The 24,371-nt window shown below is 41.0% G+C and overlaps 1 protein-coding gene and 1 long non-coding RNA gene across 3 annotated transcripts in view; one reads left to right on the top strand and one right to left on the bottom strand.

The window, feature by feature from the left end:
• Nucleotides 1-22,923, bottom strand: part of LOC116980530 — a 29,044-nt gene extending 6,121 nt beyond the window's left edge. The window contains exons 1-2 of the long non-coding RNA XR_004414002.1: nucleotides 22,908-22,923; nucleotides 21,119-21,124 (exon numbers count right to left, since the gene is read on the bottom strand). This is a non-coding gene — a long non-coding RNA (uncharacterized LOC116980530). The remainder of the gene's footprint in view (nucleotides 1-21,118; nucleotides 21,125-22,907) is intronic.
• rb1 (RB transcriptional corepressor 1) overlaps nucleotides 1-24,371 on the top strand; it is a 189,878-nt gene that overhangs the window by 10,007 nt on the left and 155,500 nt on the right. Inside the window, exons 2-6 of one of the 2 annotated variants that reach the window (XM_033032834.1) lie at nucleotides 4,755-4,875; nucleotides 10,575-10,675; nucleotides 16,360-16,494; nucleotides 23,365-23,403; nucleotides 23,938-24,002. In XM_033032834.1, coding sequence (XP_032888725.1) covers nucleotides 4,755-4,875; nucleotides 10,575-10,675; nucleotides 16,360-16,494; nucleotides 23,365-23,403; nucleotides 23,938-24,002 — 461 coding nt within the window. The remainder of the gene's footprint in view (nucleotides 1-4,754; nucleotides 4,876-10,574; nucleotides 10,676-16,359; nucleotides 16,495-23,364; nucleotides 23,404-23,937; nucleotides 24,003-24,371) is intronic. The other variant, XM_033032835.1, reaches the window with a different exon arrangement.

The following is a 24,371-nucleotide window of genomic DNA, read 5'->3' as shown; positions in this document are numbered from 1 at the left end:
TCTTCCTGTACTGAACCCCCCATTGATCCTGTTCTGATTCCCCCCCCCCCCATCCATCCTGTACTGATCTACCCATCCATCCTGCACAGATCACCTCCGTCCATCCCGTACTGATCCCCCCCCATTCAACCCCACTGACATCCCCTGCGCTCTCCCCTCACAATTTTACCTACTCCAACCAACTCACACTAATTCCCCTGCCTCAATCCATCCATTCCACACTGATTGCCTTCACAACCACCCCCCCCCCCCCCCATCTAACCATCCTGCACTGATTCTCCCCCCCCCCCCCCCCCCGACCCTATTGTGCTGTAAATGGCTTCAGAGCGAGCATTGACTATGTTTGATAACGGAATGCAATCAAATGTGTTTAAATTCCCAATGTTATTATTTGTTTTTAATCCATAAAGATGGATTAATTAAATTGTGAACACGTGAAACATTAAAATCGCAGTGTTCGATTGTCACTGCTACCGTTGACACGTTATTACAGAATTCATTTAACGGCAAATCAATGCTCCTAATATGGATTATCAGTACTGTAATTATTTAATGAGCAACATTCACAACAGAGTCTGAAGAACGGTTTCGGCCCGAAACGTTGCCTATTTCCTTCGCTCCATAGATGCTGCTGCACCCGCTGAGTTTCTCCAGCACTTTTGTCTACCTCTTATTCACAACTATACGTTGGATTTATCCAGGTTTTACTTCTACAGTCGGTCATATACAAATTTGGTCAGGAGATATTTCAGTTGAAAATTTGACGTCAATTCTGAAGTGGGAATGATGGAAACAGCGATTTCAATAATTTTTTTTAAATCTGGTGCGTACAAACTGGGTATCTTCATTGCTGTTCGCAACACATACATCTAATCTGAATGTCCGGTAATATGGCGTTTTGACACCTTTAAACATATTACCAAAAAACATTTGCTGCAGTTATGTCCTTTGGCCATCTCTTGTCAGTTAGTGTAATGTTTAACCTGTCAACATGATTTCATCACCAGTAACATCTTCCCAACCCCACCCCTCTCTGCCTTCCGCAAAGTCTGGTAGTTTGGTTTATTATTATTGTCAAGTGCACCAGGGTATCGTGAAAAGCTTGCTATCTAGTCAGCAATAAGACTGTACGTGATTGCAATCAAGTCGTCCACAGTGTACAGATACAGAATAAAGGGAATAACATTTAATGCAAGGTAAAATCCGATTAAAGTTAATTCGAAAGTCTCCAATGGGGAAGATGGGAGGTCAGGACTGCACTCATGTGGGTGAGAGGACGGTTCAGTTGCTTAATAACAGCTGGGAAGAAACTGAATCTGGAGGTATGTTTTCAAACTTCTGTATCTCATGCCTGATGGGAGAGGGGAGAAAAGGGAGTGAGACTGGTCCTTGATTATGCCGGTGGCCTTGCTGAGGCCTTGATGTGCAATTTGAGTCAATGGAAGGGAGGTTGGTTTGCGTAAGGGGCTGGGCTGCGTCCACAAAGCTCTGCAATTTGTAACAGTCTTGGATGGAGCTGTTCCCAAACCATGCTGTGATGCATCCCGATAAAATGCTTTCTACGGCACATCTGTAGTTTGGTGATGGGCAGATGGAGTCAGGTGGGGGAACTCTATCAAATGCCTTACTAAAATCCATGCAGATAACATCCACTGCCCAACCCTACCCTACCCTCATTGATCATCTTTGTCACCTCGTCAAAAAACACGATCAAGTTAGTGAGATATGACCTGCCGTGTACAAATCAATTCTGACTATCCCTCATTAATTCATTCTGTACCAAATGGGACTAAATCCTATACGAACAATCCTCTAACAGTTTCCCTACCACTGACATGAGGCTTACAGGCTATACTACCCTGGATTCTCTCTACTTCCCTTAAACAAAGGAACAACATTGGATACTCTTCAGTCATCCGAGACCTCACCCATGGTGAGAAAACGTACAAAAATCTCTGTCAAACCTCATGAAATCATCTCTCTTGCCCCTCTTAATATTCCACCAGACCCTGGAGATATATCCAATTTAATGCTCTTCAAGAACCCCAACACCACCACCTTCTTGATCTTAAACTGCCCTTGCATATTAGTATTCTTCACACTGATCTCACTGTCCTCCATGCCCTTCTCCATGGTGAATACAAGTTCTCGTTTAGTACCTTGCTAACATCTAACTCTTAAGTACAATTTATCTCCTTTATTCTTGAGCGGTCCTACCTTTTTCCTCTTTACAATTGTGTTTTTAGTGTACATATTAAAAGCCTTGGGATTTTCTGTAATCTAATTGACCATAGACATTTCATGGCCCCTTTTGACCCCTCTATTTGTTCAAATAGTCCTACTGGAATTAGGGCTCAACACCCCCCTGTGTGCCTGGGCCCTGGACTTTCTCACCGCCAGGCCCCAGGTAGTCAAGATGGGAGGGAATACATCAAAGTCCCTCACCCTGAGCACAGGATCGCCCCAGGGTAGCGTCCTCAGCCCCCTATTGTACTCCCTGTACACACATGACTGTGTGGCTAGGTTCAGCTCCAACTCAATAATTAAGTTTGCTGATGACACTGTGGTGGTGGGCCTGATCTCAGACAACGATGAGAAGGCCTACCGGGAGGAGGTGGCTGATCTAGCACTGGTGCCAGGACAACAGCCTCCTCTTGAACATCAAAAAAACTAATGAGCTGATCGTGGACTTTAGGAGGGCACACCATCCGAGGACGTACACACCATTGAGGATAAATGGGGATACTGTGGATAGGGTGAGCTGTTTTAAATATCTGGGAGCACATCTCTGAGGATATGACATGGACATCACACGCCGCAGCACTCGTGAGTAAGGCAAGGCAGCGCCTTTACCACCTCAGGCAATTGAGGAAATTCAGAGTGTCTCCGAGGATCCTCCAGTGCTTCTACTCAGCGGCTGTGGAAAGCATCTTGTCCGGAAATATTACCATCTGGTTTGGGAATTGCTCTGCCCATGACAAGAAGGCTGCAGAGAGTAATGCGTTCGGCCGAACGCACTATGGGAACTTCACTCGCCGCCCTGCAGGAACTATACATCAGAAGGTGCAACTCCAGGGCCAATAAAATCATGGGAGACCCCTTCCACCCATGCAACGGACTGTTCCAGCTGCTACGGTCAGGCAAACGCCTCCGTTGCCATGCTGTGAGAACGGAGAGGTTGAGAAGGAGTTTCTTCCCAGAGGCCATTCGGACTGTAAACTCCTATCTCACCAGGGACTAACTTTACTGAACGTTTTTCCTTCCAATATTTAATATGTAAAAGAATATGTGTGTGTTTATGATTGTGTTTATAGTTTGTTTGGTTGTTTGTTTGTTTGTCTTTTTGCACAAAGTCCGCGAGCATTGCCACTTTCATTTCACTGCACATCTCGTATGTGTATGTGACGAATAAACTTGACTTGACTTGACTTGAAATGTCTTTCTTATGTACTTTATATTTCTCAAAGGCCCTGTCTGATTTCATTTTCTTCAACCCATATACGCTCATTTCTCATACACTTCCTTTTTCTTTTTGTGTCTGTCATCCAAGGTTCCCTTGCCATCCTTATCCGTCCTTTTGACTGGAACATGCCGTTCCTGAACTTTGATCAGCTGGTCTTTATATGACTCCCACATGTCAGTTTCAGACTTGCTCAATGTTGGAATAGAGGGAGCATAATTTTGCAACTTTGCTGTCCCCAGCTAGGAATGTTTGCCTGGTGTGAAATTTGATGTGTTCTTTTTATCAAGTTATGCGTCTCCCAGGTTTACTAAATAAAAAAAGGGAACTTTAGTCTGTGCAGAAATGTTGGACCAGCTGCTGATTGGATTGTAAAGAGTAACTTTAGAATTTTGCCCACAGAACCTTGCAAATTAGAATTTCATTATAATTTTGAGACAAACTCTATAAACAGAATTTTCATTTCAGGTATTTACTAGGGCAAGTTACACTGTTTAATTTTGACATGCTTAGATGACAACAACATTTATAAATGCGTGATATTTTGATTTCCTTTTGGCTGTAAGGTTTTGAGCATGCTGAAGATGGACCAAACAAAAAATAGCTGACATGTTGCCTTGCAGTGCTCGTTTTAAAATAACTTGTACTGCTGTAAACTGTTTAAATTGATCACGTTTTTAATATATAATATTCCTTCTCACCACCACACCACTGCTATACATATAATGATAATTACTGTTATTTGAAATCTTAAATCTCAACTCCGTTCATTTATTAAGGGGTAAGTTTATCATATCCATATAATACTGCATTTCTCGAAATGAGGCCATCCAATATCTTGACAGGTGCAACAAAATCAGTCAGTGGTGCTTGACAGTGGAGAACAAGAAGATAGGAACACGAGGAGGATGTATGCTGCCGAGATTTCTCACACTTTTCATATAGTCATGTCTGGCCCTCGATCACTTTCCCACTTGATCGCTTTATCCTTTGAGTAAAGTTTTGATGTGGAGTGTGAAACTGACATGTGCACAGTGCTGTCACAGATTTAGTCTAATTAAATTACTGTAAAATTGAGGCAGACTGTGGCATACATTCCTTGGGGGGGTAAAAATGAATAATGTGTGATTGGCATTCCTGATATCCGGTTGTATCAGTCCATGGCTTTCTGAAGACCAGTATTTAAAAGTTTCTCACTGTCTTTTGGAGATCCAGAGTTTCTATACTTCTACCATATTGAATAACCTCATTTAAGAAAAGTCAATCAAATTTTTATTATATCTCATATTTTCAGACACAAAAATGCAGAGTTTATCTTATTATGTCAAAGCCTTAAGGTTGAAGAAAATGTGAACGAGAGAGCTTGGAAGATATGGGAGTCGATGCCAACACTTTTGGTTAATGGTATTGCAGTAGTAAGTATTTTAATTTGTTTAACATTGTTTTGGACTTTAGTTATAAAGATTGTTAAATATTTACAACTGTTCTCCAATTGGTTGCAACTTAAGTAGTGCATGCAAATAGCCTGTTACATCAATTTTGGTAAAAGTCAAACATTTTATTGAAGTTGAAATCACTGCTAAATAGCTGTAAATTTAGTTTTGAAATATGTAGTATCTGCCCATGCATCCCATTCGCTTACTTTTATGCGTTTAATCTCTGTAAAACTTGTTAGGATAACCTTTTATCAAAAAAACAGAAAAATCACCACACTAAAGTTAACATTTTTAATTATTATTACAAAATGACAATCTTCCAGTTAAAATGCACAATAGTACCTGAATTCCTATTTCTAGAAACTTCCATGTAAAAATCATTCTGGAAATCATGAACAATGCTAATCATTTTTCTTGACATTAATTCTTGTTCGTGATAATTAACCTGCCAAACGGCTGCTGCCCACTGGTTTTTGCTTGCTATGTTTATGTATATATATATATATATATATATATATATATATATATATATAAAGGCCAGAAATCAAGAGGATACAACTTGCTGAGAAATGTCAGTGATTCCTTGCTGACTGCCCATATTTCTTTGTTCACGTGCTGTCAAGTATAGGATTTCCAAGTGACCATAAGCAAAACTCAGTGACTACCTCATGGCATCCAACAGATTGGCAATAGTTGTCAATTAGCACTCATATTATCTTGAACTAATTGTTTTAATTTATTCATAGTTTTTTTAATTAAAGAAAATTTTCCATTGTACTTTATTAGATTTTACATGTACATTGATATTTAGGAATGTCAACGTTTTTCAGATATTTTGTCATTGATAGGTTTGACAGCCAGTTAAGCATGAAGATATGAGGTGGCTGGTTTACAGCTTTTTTTCAAATTCTTCCATAATCTAGCCTTCTACTCTCACCACCCCTTCATCTCCCCCTCCCTCCTCCCCTCCACACACACATTCAATCATAAATTATGCTTCTGAACAGGCTATCTCCATCAAAGCGTAGGTGGCATTTGCTAGTTTGTCTATACTGCCCCTTTGTTCAATTCTTACTAAGCCTATCTTGATTGCTTTGTTAGTGATTATGTGTTTGCACAGCCGAGGGCAATGGTAGTAAGTGTAACATTAAAATAAAGGAATTAATAGCTGATGAAAATCAACGATAAAACTGCAGATGCTGGAAATATATCTGTAAAATCTGTAAATACTCAGCTGATCAGGCCACATATGTGGGAAAGGAAACAATATTTCAGGTTGGAGTCCTCACATCGGAATTGAAAAGTAGACAAAAGCTTGTTAAGCTGCAGGCTTTGTAAACCGGTGTAGCTGGGGATAAGTTGTAAACAGGTTAATAGGTCAATGAGTGACTGTCAGCAGTTAGAGAATGAGAGTATAGGCAAAAGAAGGTGGAGGACTTGCTAATATCGCAGATGGATGACAGATACCACCTAGGAAATTATCACGTGATGCAGTAGAATTCAATATTAAGTTCAGAGGGCTGCAACATGCCCAGACAGAAAAGTGCTATGCTAGTTTGCGTTGACAGCACAGACGGCCATAGATCAATAGGTTAGAGTGGGATGGGGTTTAAAATGGAAGGCAATGAACAGCTAATGCCCCTGTCCCATTTAAGTCCCTGAACGGAAACCTCTGGTGACCTTGCGCCCCACCCAAGGTTTCCATGAGTCGCCAGAGGTTTTGGTCACTTGCCTGGAAAGCCTCAACCGAAGCGTGAGCTGCATCTTAAAACTGTATCCACTCCTTCTCTCCTCCGCTTCTCTCCCTCCCTCCCTCCCGTGCTCTCTAAAGGACTTACCGTGCTCTGTGGCAGCCGTTTACCTTCCTCTTCATCGCGCAGACAGCGTTCCTCCGCTGTCCTTCGCAATGTGTTTGTTTGTGTGTGTGTGTGTGTGTGTGTGTGTGTGTGTGTGTGCGGTCAGTAGCAAAGATCCTGTAGGAACTTTGGTCAGTAGATGCAGCTCGCTCTTCGGTCGAGGCTTTCCAGGCGAGTGACCAATACCTCTGGCGACTCCTGGAATCCTTGCGTGGGGCGCAAGGTCACCAGAGGTTTCCGTTCAGGTTTCCTAAGTGGGATAGGGGCATTAGGAACGCAGAGGCCTTTAAGTGTCTTTTGTTTCTTTTTCAGTTCTGATGAAAAGTCTCTAACCTGATAAATTACCTTGGTTTCTCTTCCCACAGATGTGGTCTAACCTGCTGAATATTTCTGGGATTGATTGTTCCATTTAACTGTTGTTTAATTGTTAATATTTTTACAATCAGTTATTCCGATTGTCCAGAAATTAGCTGGATTGGTATTAACATTTTGTTGCAAATTGTTCTTAAATTTTGAGCGCTGACTCCATATTCAAGCATAATTTACTACTACTGCTTCTTGTCTACAGCTGGAGCAATGTCATAAGGCTATGTATGACAGTTTCAGAGAGGGAATTTATTGAGGATAGGATCTGATGATATGGTCCTTTATTTGATCTGGTTACTGCATGCACAAGCAAAGGTGGGTTTGTTCTGCCATTAAGTGATCACATAGCCTATATCCTATTATGATTGCATGGAATCAAGCAAGTTTTTGAGACCAATGAATCCCTGGAAGCCTCACTATTGAATCTTGAATAACTTCCTTGATTTTATTCAAATAGCATTTTTAGAACCTGCTTTATTTCCTTGGTCACCTCTGTTGATATTGGCAAGACAGTAGTAGAGGGATCAGACAGGCTTTCATGGTTGAGGGTATAGGTTCTTGTAGTTGTTGATTTGGACAACCTCTTTGTCCAAGGATCACAGTATGGCAACATACTGGGGCAATGTTTGATAGCATCTGAACCATTGTGGTGGCATTAATTTTAAGAAGTTGTACTGCACACCAATGAGTTTCAGTAATGTGTGCAGTTTTGGTCCCCTAATTTGAGGAAGAACATTCTTGCTATTGAGGGAGTGCAGCGTAGGTTTACAAGGTTAATTCGCGGGATGGCGGGACTGTCATATGCTGAGAGAATGGAGCAGCTGGGCTTGTACACTCTGGAGTTTAGAAGGATGAGAGGGTATTTCATTGAAACATATAGGATTGTTAAGGGCTTGAACAGGCTGGAGGCAGGAAACGTGTTCCCGATGTTGGGGGAGTCCAAAACCGGGGCCCACAGTTTAAGAATAAGGAGTAAGCCATTTAGAACGGAGACGAGGAAACAATTTTTCTCACAGAGAGTGGTAAGTCTGTGGTATTCTCTGCCTCAGAGGGTAGTGGAGGCAGGTTCTCTGGATGCTTTCAAGAGAGAGCTAGATAGGGCTCTTAAAAAATAGCGGTCAGGGGATATGGGGAGAAGGCAGGAACGGGGTACTGATTGGGGATGATCGGCCATGATCACATTGAATGGCGGTGCTGGCTCGAAGGGCCGAATGGCCTACTCCTGCACCTATTGTCTATTGTCTATTGATACATGGCAGGAACTGATTATGGGAAGACTGCTTTTATTGTTTTTGCTTCACCTTTAAAGTCAAAGCAATGGCCAATTATTTTTGGCTGAAGTTGCTTCCAGAAAGCTTGGGTTGCTTTTCTCTGCCTCTTAGCAACTCAGTATTCTGCAGAAAGCCTAAATCAATCTAAGATTGAATTTTTTCCCTAATTCAGGAAGGCTTTTTCCAATGGTTTTCTTGTGGTTTCCTGGGGCAGTACTCTTCCAGCTCTCCAACTTAACTTGCCTTCTTTTCTCTGTTGCTGTCATAACTTTAATTATTTTTATAGGTTCTGTTTATGCAATGATTAATGCTGTCCTATTGTCCTATAGCTTATTTTACCTCCTGGATCTATACCATTTGAAAGCATGTTAGGATGCTTTAATTATTTTTTCCTACAACCTAATTTGTAGACTATTTAACATCCTTAATCTTTTCTTCCTCCTGCTGTCTTCAGCCTTTAAAATTCAAATTCATCATGCTATGATTTTGTTTGTTAATATGAATGTGCTTAATTATATTTAACAGCAATGATGCCCTGACTTTAGCTCTTTGAAGCTCGCTTTGTTTTCTCTGCAATGATAAAGGTTAATAATGTGATTTTCTTTTTAAGTTCTTAAGACTTAAGCCATATGTCATAAGCAATTTGAAACTAGAAATGAAATGATATTAATACTCGGGTCAATTGACATTTGTGGAGAGAGAAAAATTAATTCAGCGATACTTAATCAGACATAGAAAAGTGAGAACATTTGGGGTATTTTCAGTTACAGAGAAAGGATGGAGTGGAACGAACAATGGGAATGTCTATAATGGGATGCGGACCAAGGTTGGCAAGGTGACACAATTACTTTTGGTGCTGTAAAAGAGAGAAGAAAATGTACACTTGTTATCATAGTAGTGAACAGAGCAAAATACCAAAGTGAGCGAGTGCTGTTAGGGAAAGAGAACAGAGCGTGCTGAAATTAGGCGACGCAGAATACAGCATATGAAAACTAAAGTAAAAGAGAATGCTTATGATACTTGGATCAGATATCATTGCGAAGAGAGAAAAACTAAATTAATTTTACAGGTGGATTAACTTGCATTGGCACTGGCCAAGGAACAGAAAAGACTGATTATTTGAAATTATTGAATTCAATATTGAGTCCCAAGGCTTGCACTATGCCTAGACGGAAGATGACAGTGCTGGTTCTTGAGTTTATGTTGGGCTTTGTTGGTACAATCTAGGAGCCAAAGGTGTAGAGGTATTGGGTTGGAGAATTTGAGTGACAGGAAATTGGGGTCGGGGTCATCCAGTGCATGTATGGTTTCTCAATGTAGAAAATATTGTAACTGCTGTCCACTGAATTGAAGTAGTGCAAATAGTGCAACCTTATTCTGCTTGGGCAACTTACAACCCAGTGTATGAACATTGAATTCTCCAATTTTTAGAACTACTCAACCCTCTTCATTCTTCCCCCATATAACACCTCCTCACTTTCACCTTTGTCTATTTGCACTTTCCAGACAGATCAGTAATGATTATGTAGAATTAACTTTAGTCTCATACATATTACTAAAAGTATTTATGTCACCCAACCTTGGCCGCCCACCTACTTTTTCCAGTTATAATTAAAGGTCATCAGCCTGAAACATTATCTTTCAGCAAGGAGTGACATGTTGATGCAGCAGTTAGTGCTGCTGCCTTACAGGCTCCTAGGGTTCATGTTTTGATCCTGATTATGGTTTCTGTTTGAGGAGTTTTTACATTATCTCCATGAGCAAGTAAACTTCTACCCACATCCCAAAGACATGGGTAGCCACTGTAAATTACACATTGGTGTAGGTTAATGGCAAAAAGAATCTAAGTTATAGACTTTGTGAAAAATAATAAGTTACAGGGGTTTAGGGACATAAGGAGAAAGATTAATAGGATTCCTCTCCTTGGAGCCAGCATGGTCTGCTTTTGTGTCATTATAAGCATAAAATATTTTGCCTGTCCCGTAGAATATGCCCATCATTTGCTATCTTTATTTTAGATTTCCAGCATTTGTGGTTCCTTGCTTTTCACAAACAATTGGAAGCCTATTTGGTACTTTTTGTTTGCTTTAGCTACAATTTATATATTCATTAAAGTACCTTGTTCAAATATTTTTAATTCAAATAACTTTTTAGTGACGTTAACATTAATGCTCTCTTCTCCCAGGAAAATAGGAAGTATTGGGGGATTTGCATTTTTATCGCAGCAGTAGATTTGAATGCTGTTTCCTTCACTCTGACGGAATTGCAGAAAACCTTGGATCTGAAGTAGGTTCATATATTCTCGTGTTATTATTTGCCATTAAAAACGTTTTTTCTAGCCATACGATGATTTTAGTTTATGGTTGAGTTCACCTTCGTGTAACAATTCATTACACCAATTATTTTTAGGTTGCTAATTTGATTAATCTGATTAAATGTTGGCATCCATTTTTTTGTATTCATTTAATCTTGAATATAAAAATAAATATACTGAATTACTGCATTTTGGTGTGTTTATACCACATTAAAGCTGTAGCTTAATCAAATGAGGTTAATGAATCTCAATGTATTAATCCCAACACAAAATCTTATAAAAAGACATGAACATCTAATGAGATCGTAACCACGATGAATAATGAATAACAACAGTACACTTTGAACAAATTAGTAATGGACAGACAGGGGACTCAAGAAACAGAAAATGTCACAAAGAGGAGTATAAAGGAAAGAAGATGGTGAGCTAATGTATAAATATAAATGCGATAGAATAGGAGACAAATTGTGGTTATTGTAGGCTGGTGAGCTTAATATCTACTATTGGAAAAATGATAGTCATTTATTATAGAGGGAATAACACAGTGTTAGGAAAATCATATTCTAATCAAGCAGCGTCAACGTGGCTTCATGAAGGAGAAATCATATCCAACAAATTTATCAAGTTCTTTCAGGAAATATTAACAAACTGAATAGATGGGACCCAGTAGATGTAATGTATCAAAATTTGAATTTTCAAAAGGACAAGATGCCACACAAAAGGAACTTGTGTTCCTAAGGTTATGGTGTTAAAACTTAACATATAAGCATGGATAAAGACAGGTAGACACAACAAAATGCAGATCTGGTTTACCAAAAGAGAGAGACAGTGCTGGAGTAATTCAGCAGGTCAGATAGCATCTCTGCAGAACATGGATAGTGGATGTTTTGGTTTAAGACCTTCTTCAGCATAGATAGAGGATTGGTTAACTATCAGGAAACATTGCATTTTTCCCCACAGAGGGTGGTGTCATATGGTTTTTTTTCCACTTAGAAGGTGGTGTATATTTGAAATGAACTGCCAGAGGAAGTAGTAGAGGTGTGTGCAATTTTGACTTTTAAAAGACACTTAGACAGGTATATGGATAAGAAAGGTTTTGAGGGATATACGAAAGTAGGATTACCTCGGTTAGGCAGCATTGGCGAGTTAGGTCGAAGGGCCTTTTTCTGTACAGTTGCTCTATGACTAAGTAAGCAGGTTATTTTCAGCTTGGCAACCTGCAGCCAGTGGGTTACAACAGGGATTAAACTACAGACCTGTGTTGAAACCTCAGATGTATACATTGCATGTTGATTATTTAGAAAAAGGATACCAATATATTGTAACCAAAACTGCAGATAATAGACAATAGGTGCACGAGTAGTCCTACGAGCCAGCACTGCCATTCGCTGTGATCATGGCTGATCATCCACAGTCAGTACCTTGTTCCTGCCTTCTCCCCATATACCTTGACTCTGCTATCTTTAAGAGCTCTATCTAACTATTGAAAGCATCCAGAGAATTGGCCTCCACTGCCTTCTGAGGCATAGAATTCTACTGTCACAACTCTGGGTGAAAAAGCTTTTCCTCATCTCCGTTCTAAATGGCCTACTCCTTATTCTTAAACTGTGGCCCCTAGTTCTGGACTCCCCCAACATTGGTAACAGGGTTCCTGCCTCTGGCATGTTCAATCCCTTAATAATCTTGTATGTTTCAATAAGATATAACCATATAACCATATAACAATTACAGCACGGAAACAGGCCATCTCGACCCTTCTAGTCCGTGCCGAACACATAATCTCCCCTAGTCCCATATACCTGCGCTCAGACCATAACCCTCCATTCCTTTCCCATCCATATAACTATCCAATTTATTTTTAAATGATAAAAACGAACCTGCCTCCACCACCTTCACTGGAAGCTCATTCCACACAGCTACCACTCTCTGAGTAAAGAAGTTCCCCCTCATGTTACCCCTAAACTTCAGTCCCTTAATTCTCAAGTCATGTCCCCTTGTTTGAATCTTCCCTGCTCTCAGTGGGAAAAGCTTTTCCACGTCAACTCTGTCTATCCCTCTCATCATTTAAAAAACCTCTATCAAGTCCCCCCTTAACCTTCTGCGCTCCAAAGAATAAAGCCCTAACTTGTTCAACCTTTCTCTGTAACTTAGTTGCTGAAACCCAGGCAACATTCTAGTAAATCTCCTCTGTACTCTCTCTATTTTGTCGACATCCTTCCTATAATTAGGCGACCAAAATTGTACACCATACGCCAGAATTGGCCTCACCAATGCCTTGTACAATTTTAACATTACATCCCAACTTCTATACTCAATGCTCTGATTTATAAAGGCCAGCACACCAAAAGCTTTCTTTACCACCCTATCTACATGAGATTCCACTTTCAGGGAACTGTGCACAGTTATTCCCAGATCCCTCTGTTCACCTACATTCTTCAATTCCCTACCATTTACCATGTACGTCCTATTTTGATTTGTCCTGCCAAGATGTAGCAACTCACACTTATCAGCATTAAACTCCATCTGCCATCTTTCAGCCCACTCTTCCAACTGGCATAAATCTCTCTGTAGACTTTGAAACTCTACTTCATTACTTCATTACCCGCAACCCCACCTATCTTAGTATCATCTGCGTATCTTAGTATCATCATGACAAACAACAGTGGACCCAACACAGATCCCTGTGGCACCCCACTCGTCACTGGCCTCCAACCTGACAAACAACCATCCACCATTACTCTCTGGCATCTCCCATTCAGCCACTGTTGAATCCATCTTGCTACTCCACCATTAATACCCAACCATTGAACCTTCTTAACCAACCTTCCATGAGGAACCTTGTCAAAGGCCTTACTGAAGTCCATATACACAACATCCACTGCTTTACCCTCATCAATTTCCCGAGTAACATCTTCAAAAAATTCAAGAAGATTAGTTAAACATGACCTTCCAGGCACAAATCCATGTTGACTGTTCCTAATCAGACCCTGTTTATCCAGATGCTTATATATATTATCTCTAAGTATTCTTTCCATTAATTTGCCCACCACTGACGTCAAACTAACAGGTCTATAATTGCTAGGTTTACTCTTAGACCCCTTTTTAAACAATGGAACAACATGCGCAGTACGCCAATCCTCCGGCACTATTCCCGTTTCTAATGACATTTGAAATATTTCTGCCATAGCCCCTGCTATTTCTACACTAACTTCCCTCAATGTCCTAGGGAATATCCTGTCCGGACCTGGAGACTTATCCACTTTTATATTTCTCAAAAGTGTCAGTACTTCCTCTTCTTTGATCCTCATAGTTTCCATAGCTACTCTACTTGTTTCCCTTACCTCACATAATTCAATATCCTTCTCCTTGGTGAATACCGAAGAAAAGAAACTGTTCAATATCTCCCCCATCTCTTTTGGCTCTGCAGATAGTTGGCCACTCTGACTCTCTAAAGGACCAATTATATCCCTCGTTATCCTTTTGCTATTAATATAGCGGTAGAAACCCTTCGGATTTACTTTTACCTTACTTGCCAAAGCAACCTCATATCTTCTTTTAGCTTTTCTAATTTCTTTCTTAAGATTCTTTTTACATTCTTTATACTCCTCAAGCACCTCATTTACTCCATGCTGCCTATAACTATTGTAGATCTCCCTCTTTTTCCGAACCAAGTGTCCAATTTCCCTTGAAAACCATGGCTCTTTACAGTTTTTACGATTTCCTTTCAACCGAACAGGGACATAAAGATTCTGTACTCTTAAAATTTCACCTTTAAATGTACTCCATTTCTCTTCCACATCTTTCCCATAAAACAAACTGTCCCAATTTACTCCTTTTAAATCCTTTCGCATCTCCTCAAAGTTAGCCTTTCTCCAATCAAAAATCTCAACCCTAGGTCCAGTTTTGTCCCTCTCCATAATTATATTGAAACTAATGGTATTGTGATCACTGGACCCGAACTGTTCCCCAACGCATACCTCTGCCACCTGACCCATCTCATTTCCTAACAGGAGGTCCAGTACTGCCCCTTCTCCAGTAGGTACTTCTATGTATTGTTGCAAAAAACTATCCTGCACACATTTTACAAACTCCAACCCATCCAGCCCATTTACAGAATGTGTTTCCCAGTCTATGTGTGGAAAATTGAAATCTCCCACAATCACTACCTTGTGCTTACTACTAATATCTGCAATCTCCTTACATATTTGCTCTTCCAATTCTCGCTCCCCATTTGGCGGTCTATAATACACCCCTATAAGTGTTGCTACCCCTTTCCCATTTCTCAGTTCCACCCAAATAGCCTCCCTAGACGAGCCCTCTAATCTATCCTGCCAAAGCTATATCCTCTCATCCTTCTAAATTCTAATGTATACAAGCCCAGTCACTCCATTTTATCAACATATGATGTTACAAAAGTAGACAGGAAGGGAAACTGCAAGGAGAATGCAAACATTTTGATGATGTTGTTGAGTGAACGGGTGAAATTTGAAGAAATGGAATATAAAATAGGAAAAGTGGAGGTAATTCACTTTGGAAGGAAGAATAATAAAACATTATTGATTGCAGAATGCTGCAGTACACACAGCATGAAACACAAAACTAGCATACCAATCCAACAGGTAATTAGGAGAGATAATTTAAGAGTCGGATATAAAAGTAGGGACATTTTAATACAATTGCAAGGTGTCTGAGAGACCACATCAGGAACACCATGTAGAGGTTTGTTAACCTTGTTAACCTTGTTTCACGAAAGATATTGTCATTGAATGCAGTTCATAGAAAGTTCTCTGGGATGATCCTGAGTATGGATGGGTTAGCCTGTAAGGCTTGATCTGTACTCATGAGAAGCAATCTTATTGAAATATTGTGGGAAAATCGAGGACCTGAATGCATAGTTTCTGGATAAGGGGATACCTTATCAGACTGTTCCAAGGAAGAATTGTTTCGTTGGTTTCTTTGCCCCAAAAAACTTGTCGCTGAATTCTGGAATATGTTCAAAGTCGAGATAAGTAGGTTTTTAATCAGTAAGAGAATCAAGCGAGGTGGAGATGGCAAAATTCAATGATCCATGATCATATTGAATCATGGAGCAAGCTTGATGAGCCAAATGGCTGCATGCTGTCCCTCTTTCTTATGGTCAATATTTTCAATGTTTGATATTAAAACTAAGTACTAGGCACCAATATTTCCCAACACTGACGGCTCAAACCTGTTTGTCCAGAATTTGGATATTGAAATTTAGCCTTGGAACATCTTCATGATTGCTAATTTATGTACTACAAGTGAAGAGCATTTACAGATGAGCAATATGCAAAATTGTGGTCAAATATCTTGACGAGCATGCCTTTATTTGATCTTTTTAAATCAGTGGATGTGCAAATTGAGGCCCATGCAATATTTCAATAAATATTTTATAATAATTTGCATCTTTAAATGGGCTAATCAAATTCCTATAAAATAATTAAGTCATTTTGTTTGCATGCCCTGTAGAGTAATGAATGACATTTACCATTGTGTGAGAATTGTAAATGTATATCGTATATAAACATTAACTAATTTGAATTACTGGTAATTACAAAAACACAATTATGATGTAAACTATTTTAAATGGAAGTCCAGAAGTGATAAATGATAAATCTTTTTTATTTATTCTAAGCGTAACAGAGTTTTTGCAGCTACTGAAAAAAATGGACGTGAACTTGGACACTGTTAGCACTGAAGTAAATTTATTGGTGCTGAGACTGGTAAAGAAGCTCCATGTCTTCACTGCTCTCTTTGAAAAATTTAAGAGGTAACTTTTTAAACAATATTTGTTGTTTTAGCCACCAAGCTTATTGTTTTTTTTAAACAAAATGCAATTTTAATGTTTTGATTGTATTGAAGTTACAGTGTGGAAACAGGTCATTTAGCCCACCAAGTCCACGCTGACCATCGATCCTCTGTTCACACTATAGAAACATAGAAACATAGAAAGTAGGTGCGAGAGTAGACCACCAGGTCCGTCGAGCCCGCACCGCCATTCGCTCATGGCTGAACACTAAACAGACACACTTACCCACAAACAGTAGACACAAGACACAGAACACAAGACACTACCCTCCCCTTTATACCGCTATCACCCCTCTCCACCCCAAGAACCGCGTGATCTCCTGGGGGAGGCAAAAAACCGGATAAAAACCCAGGTCCAATTCGGGAAAAAAATCCGGGAAATTCCTCTCCGACCCCAATCCAGGCGATCGACACTTGTCCAGGAGATCACTCAGGTCTTACTATACTAACCATACCTAGGTCCATATCCCTGCCCTCTCCCCGTAGCCCCTTATCCCCTTGGCAGCTAAAAAACCATCTATTTTAGATTTAAATATATTTAACGTTTCTGCTTCCACTGCTCCCTGGGGCAGTGAATTCCATAAATTAACCACCCTCTGGGTGAAGAAGTTCTTCCTCATCTCAGTTTTAAAAGAGCCCCCCCTTATTCTGCGACTATGTCCTCTAGTTCTAGTTTCCCCGATCATTGGGAACATCCTCGGTGCATCCACCCGATCAAGGCCCCTCACGATCTTATATGTTTCAATGAGATCGCCTCTCATTCTTCTAAACTCCAAAGAGTAGAGTTCCAGCCTACTTAACCTTTCCTCATATGTCAATCCCCTCATTGCAGGAATTAATCTTGTAAACCTTCGCTGCACTGCCTCCAGGGCTAGTACATCCTTTCTTAAGTATGGACCCCAGAACTGTACACAGTATTCCAAATGTGGTCTCACTAATACTGTGTACAGCTGCAGCAAGACCTCCGTGTTTTTATACTCAATCCCCCTAGCAATAAAGGCCAAAACTCCATTGGCCTTCCTGATTGCTTGCTGCACCTGCATACTAACTTTTAGTGATTCATGTACTAATACCCCTAGATCCCTTTGCGTTGCATTACAACGCAGCTCCTCCTCATTTAGAAAATAACTTGCCCTATCATTTTTTTTCCCAAAGTGAATGACTTCACATTTATTAGTATTAAATTTCATCTGCCAAGTTGTTGCCCACTCACCTAGCTTATCTATATCCTTTTGCAGACTCTTCCTATCCTCCTCCACTAGTTAAACATAGAACATAGACATAGAAAATAGGTGCAGGAGTAGGCCATTCGGCCCTTCGAGCCTGCACCGCCATTCAATATGATCATGGCTGATCATCCAACTCAGTATCCCGTACCTGCCTTCTCCATACCCCCTGATCCCTTTAGCCACAAGGGCCACATCTAACTCCCTCTTAAATATAGCCAATGAACTGGCCTCAACTACCTTCTGTGGCAGAGAGTTCCAGAGATTCACCACTCTCTGTGTGAAAAATGTTTTTCTCATCTCGGTCCTAAAGGATTTCCCCTCTATCCTTAAGCTGTGGCCCCTTGTCCTGGACTTCCCCAACATCGGGAACAATCTTCCTGCATCTAGCCTGTCCAACCCCTTAAGAATTTTGTACGTTTCTATAAGATCCCCCCTCAATCTCCTAAATTCTAGCGAGTACAAGCCTAGTCTATCCAGTCTTTCTTCATATGAAAGTCCTGACATCCCAGGAATCAGTCTGGTGAATCTTCTCTGCACTCCCTCTATGGCAATAATGTCCTTCCTCAGATTTGGAGACCAAAACTGTACGCAATACTTCAGGTGTGGTCTCACCAAGACCCTGTACAACTGCAGTAGAACCTCCCTGCTCCTATACTCAAATCCTTTTGCTATGAATGCTAACATATCATTCGCTTTCTTCACTGCCTGCTGCACCTGCATGCCTACTTTCAATGACACCATGACACCCAGGTCTCGTTGCATCTCCCCTTTTCCTAATCGGCCACCATTTAGATAATAGCCTGCCTTCCTGTTTTTGCCACCAAAGTGGATAACCTCACATTTATCCACATTATACTGCATCTGCCATGCATTTTCCCCACTCACCCAGCCTATCCAAGTCACCTTGCAGCCTCCTAGCATCCTCCTCACAGCTAACACTGCCCCCCAGCTTAGTGTCATCCGCAAACTTAGAGATGTTGCATTCAATTCCCTCGTCCAAATCAATTCAAACATTTTGTTTTTAATTCAGATTAAATTTACTTTCAAAATACTTTCATGTAAAGGCAGCTTATATAAGTTAAGTTCTATCTTATCCCACTTTATATAAGATAAGTTCTATCTTATCCCACTTTTGCATCCATTCCGTACACATCAGGTGCAATTTACAGAGACCAATTAACCTACATATCCTCATGTCTGGCCTGTGGAAGGATACCAGAGCACTTTGAGGAAACCCACGTGGTCACAGGCAAAACGTGCAAACTCCACACAGACAGCATCCGAGATCAGGATTGAACTTGGGGCTCTGGTGCAATGCAGCAGTAGCAGCTCTACCAGTTGTGCCACTGTGCTGCCCTTACATGAAAATATTTTGAAAGTAACTTTAAGTGCACATTATCTTTACATACACTTGCACATTACAGTTAGAAATACTTCTGTAAATAAATAGATGAATATTCATGGAGCTATACCAGTTGAACAAAAGACTGGATGCTGTAAATCTGAATTAAAAACAAAATGTTGGAATTACTTAAGTGAAATTTAAAGTGCAACTTAAAACTTTGTTTCATCATAACTGGCAATTGTGAGGGATAATAACTAATTGATATGAAACGTTATATTTTTCAATAAACGCGGAGTGACTGGATTATTTCCAGGAAAAATATATGATGTCACTTATTCATAAAATATGTTTGCATGTGAAAGTTTAATGTAACTATAATGAATTAGTCAATTTGGCTCATATATTTGCAAACCTATTTAGATGATAGCCAAGAAAAGGCTGTCAGGTCTGTCTCAGGTCTTGAGATATGACTAGTGTTCCTACATGGGTGCAGCCATGTATTCTTTTGAAAACAAAAAGAACAGAAGAAATTAAGAATTTCAAAGCCAGTAGAGGATGCTGGTGATTGTGGAAACGATCATCAGCATCCTTTACTTCCAGTTCAATTCACCATGGAGTTCAAAACAAGTGCATGGGTTCACATTGTGTGAACATTTATTGTTGCAGATAATAAGATGTAGTTTGTTTTTTTTAGTCTCAGATCTAGTGCAAAGAGTTTGCAAGCACCACATAGTGTATGTGGTAACATTTTCCAGAGTTCACATACTCGTTGGAACATTGGATCTTATATTTTGGACATGGCTACTATGGTGCAGTTTAAATGCCGATCTCTATCTTTCCCAATCTAGATATCTTCATTAGATATATGCTTTTAGAAAAAACATATTTACTCTTTGCCAAACAAAGTAACCAAAGTATTTTAGAGTAAGGGTCATTCTCATTGATTTCTGGAACATTTTGCAAGAACATTATGTGAGGTAGCCAACAGTGAATGCAATACTTCAAATGGTAATGATTTAGATAAGACAAAAACATCTTTTTTTATTTGTAATGAATCTTTCTATGAAGCCAACCTAAATATCTTGTTTGTTTGGGCTCTGATTTTTCTCCGTTATTATTGATATGATGATCTGTGCACAGTAATGCCTAGCTCCTTTTCTCAACTGACTTTAGTTCATGATCCTGCAAAACATGTACATTGTGTATTAGAATCATCTACATCAACAACATTACATTTACCCAAGGTAAAACTCCCTTTCCATTTTAATACTTCCTCTAGCCAGAGATATGTATACCACAGTTTGGGAACTTCTGCCCCAGAGGGTCTGAATCTTGTCAAAGATTGATCTCCTACATTCTTGATTTGTTGTTTGTTAGTGTCAGCTGTACATGTGCTACTTTACATTACACCATTATCTCTGCAGGTTACTAATAAATTGATTAACCTAAATTAATCTGCGGTGGAGGTCGGTGGTAGCCTGCCTCCAGCCTCATCCAGAACCACTGCCCTCTGGGGCAGAAGTTCCCAAACTGTGGTATACATATCTCTGGCTAGAGGAAGTATTAATAAATCAAATCTCAAGAAGGTCATGCCGAACTTCTACCAACACATCACGTGTGCCACCAGGGGGGAGAGAACTTTGGACCACTGCTACACACCGTTCAGGAAAGGCCACAAGGCCGTTTCACTCCCTCCCCATAGGAAAATCTGACCACGCTGCCATTTTCCTGTTGCCGGAGTATAAACAGAGGATAGTTCGGGAAGCGGTAGAGACGAGGGACGTAAAGCGGTGGTCCGACCAGTCACAGGCCATGCTGCAAGATGCACTGAATGATGTCGACTGGAATATGTTCGAAGCAAGTTCCAGTGACGTCAGCGAGTTCGCAGAAGCAGTCACGGACTTCATCGCAACAGTAACCGACAACATCATCCCCACGATAAGGGTAAGCACCTTTCCGAACCAAAAACCCTGGGTAGACAGGTCTGTTCGTGTGGCCCTGAATGCTCGCACCGCTGCCTACAACTCGGGCCTGGCATCAGGAAACAAGGAAACCTGAACTCCTTTTACGCTCGTTTCGAGAGGGGCAACACCACTCCAGGTCTGCCGACTATCGACAATACCGCCTGCGGGCTGGCTACCGAAGCTGAAGGGAGGAATGTGCACACATTCTCGCTGTCCGAGCACGACGTGAGGAGGGCTCTGACACGGGTGAACACGAGAAAAGCTGCAGGCCCCGATGGCATCTCGGGGCAAGTACTCAAGTCCTGTGCTACGCAGCTAGCTCCAGTGCTCACTACATTATTCAACCTTTCCCTGGACAAGTCCGTGGTCCCTGCCTGCTTAAAAAAATCCATCATTGTACCGGTACCAAAAAATGCCTCCCCAGCCTCTGAATGACTACCGTCCGGTGGCCCTTACCTCGGTAGTCATGAAATGCTTTGAGAGGCTGGTGAAGAAACACATCTGCGCCTTCCTCCCTCGGAACATGGACCCGTTGCAGTTCGCATACCGTCCGAACAGATCTACGGATGATGCGGTCTCCCAGGTCTTGCACACCGCTCTCTCCCATCTGGACAGCCAGAAGGGGGGCTACGTGAGGATGCTGTTCATAGACTACAGTTCAGCCTTCAACACGATAGTCCCCACCAGACTGGCCGGGAAGCTAATGGAATTGGGGCTCAACACCTCCCTGTGTGCCTGGGTCCTGGACTTTCTCACCGCCAGGCCCCAGGTAGTCAAGATGGGAGGGAATACATCGAAGTCCCTCACCCTGAGCACAGGATCGCCCCAGGGTTGCGTCCCCAGCCCCCTATTGTACTCCCTGTACACACATGACTGTGTGGCTAGGTTCAGCTCCAACTCAATAATTAAGTTTGCTGATGACACTGTGGTGGTGGGCCTGATCTCAGACAACGACGAGAAGGCCTACCGGGAGGAGGTGGCTGGTCTAGCACTCTGGTGCCAGGATAACAGCCTCCTCTTGAACATCAAAAAAACGAAGGAGCTGATCATGGACTTTAGGAGGGCACATCATCCGAGGACGTACACTCCATTGAGGATAAATGGGGATCCTGTGGATAGGGTGAACTGTTTTAAATATCTGGGAGTCCACATCTCCGAGGATATGACATGGGCATCACACGCCTCAGCACTCGTGAGTAAGGCAAGGCAGCGCCTTTACCACCTCAGGCAATTGAGGAAATTCAGAGTGTCTCCGAGGATCCTCCAGTGCTTCTACGCAGCGGCGGTGGAAAGCATCTTGTCCGGGAACATTACCATCTGGTTTGGGAATTGCTCTGCCAAGGACAAGAAGGCTCTGCAGAGAGTAGTGCGTTCGGCCGAACGCACTATGGGAACTTCACTTGCCCCCCTGCAGGAACTATACATCAGGAGGTGCAACTCCAGAGCCAACAATATCATGAGAGACCCCTTCCACCCCTGCAACGGACTGTTCCAGCTGCTACGGTCAGGCAAACGCCTCCGTTGCCATGCGGTGAGAACGGAGAGGTTGAGAAGGAGTTTCTTCCCAGAGGCCATTCGGACTGTAAACGCCTATCTCACCAGGGACTAACTCTACTGAACGTTTTTCCTTCCATTATTTATTATGTAAAAGAATATGTGTGTTATGATTGTGTTTATAGTTTGTTTGGTTGTTTGTCTTTTGCACAAAAGTCCGCGAGCATTGCCACTTTCATTTCACTGCACATCTCGTATGTGTATGTGACAAATAAACTTGACTTGACTACAATGTTTTTAACTGCAGAATGGAACCTTTTATTACCCAGTGTATTTTGGGTACTGTATTTAATTTGGACTATTTAGTAATTCCACCTTAAAGTGCATTCAATTGTTTTCTCAGCTAGCATATCATATATCATAAATGTAAGAGAATTTGAAAAAAATATTGTTCACTGCCATTACAACTTTTATACCTTTAGTTGGCTTATTTTGAAGCAGCTAGAAATAAACAACACAAGTATTCAATAGAAGATCACTCTAAAGATTGTTTAAGCCTCTTCTGCAGTAGTATGACTGCACAAGGGAAATAAACTATTACTTATTTTTACTTGTATAATTTATCATATTTGCAATGGATCCTGTGCAGCTGTCACATGTACACCACATGTCAAATGTAAATCACAATTTGCTCATTGATAACATTCATAACGTTATTGATTTTTACAAAGATCTTGTAAGTAGTGGTTTTGAAAAGCGACGGAAGCTGTTTAATAAGTATTTCATTTCTAAATTCACAGGATATGTGAAAAGATATTTGAAGAGACACCATGTAACCAGTAAGTTTTCAGTGAATATAGATCTGTTAAATGAATGATACTTTAATGAATGAATGATACTTTATACATGTTTGTTTTGCATACAAGTATGCAAAGAGTCACCACATATAGTGCGGTTACAAAGTATTTCATTTACTCCTAATGATCCTCCTTTATTCTCGGCACGCCCCCCACGCCGGGTCCCCTTTGTTCTCTTGGCACACCCCCCACGCTGGGACCCCTTTGTTCTCTTGGTGTGCCTTCCCCCACGCCATGTCCACGTCTGACCTCCAGCTCTCATGTGGGCCCTCAGCTTCATTCATGTCCTCGCCAGGTCCTCGTCCGACCTCCGGCACCCTCCTCCACCGCCAGCACCCTCCTCCACCGCCATAACCCTCCTCCACCGCCGGCACCCTCCACGACCGCCGGCACCCCCTTGTCCACCGCTGGGTCCTCGCTTGACAGCGCTCGCTGGGAGCTTCCACAATAAAAGTTGGTTAGTAAGTATTTCTTGAAAACTTTGAGCAATGCAATTATGTTTAATTTATCAACCAGGGCACCATCGGATGCTAATAAACCAGTGGTGAAAGTCTGTTGGATCACATTTCTTCTAGCAACAGGTCAGTTAAAATAAATGGGTATATTAAGAACTGAACATGTGTTTTAATTCTAAATTCTCCAAATCATTTGTGAGTAGTCCTTACAATGCTCATTGTTGGGAGTTCTATTTGACACTGTGCTGGATTTGAGTGTTCAAATTATTTTATTTTTCTATTGTTGGTAATTCATAAAAATAAAAGCCCCCTCAGTTTCATTCATTATCAGCTCTATTATTAAACAGTAATCTATTGCACAAATCTTGTAAATGCACATAAAGCCAGTTTCCTGAGCAAGGTGTATGCATAATCATTATTTTTTTAAATAATTATTTGTCAAATCATAATGATTAAATCTTTATTTACAATACACCAGGTTCAAATTCAAAGATT

The sequence above is a fragment of the Amblyraja radiata genome, chromosome 14, assembly GCF_010909765.2.
Source record: "Amblyraja radiata isolate CabotCenter1 chromosome 14, sAmbRad1.1.pri, whole genome shotgun sequence".
Classification (NCBI taxonomy): Eukaryota; Metazoa; Chordata; class Chondrichthyes; order Rajiformes; family Rajidae; genus Amblyraja; species Amblyraja radiata.
This window is presented reverse-complemented; position numbering and strand designations above follow the sequence as displayed.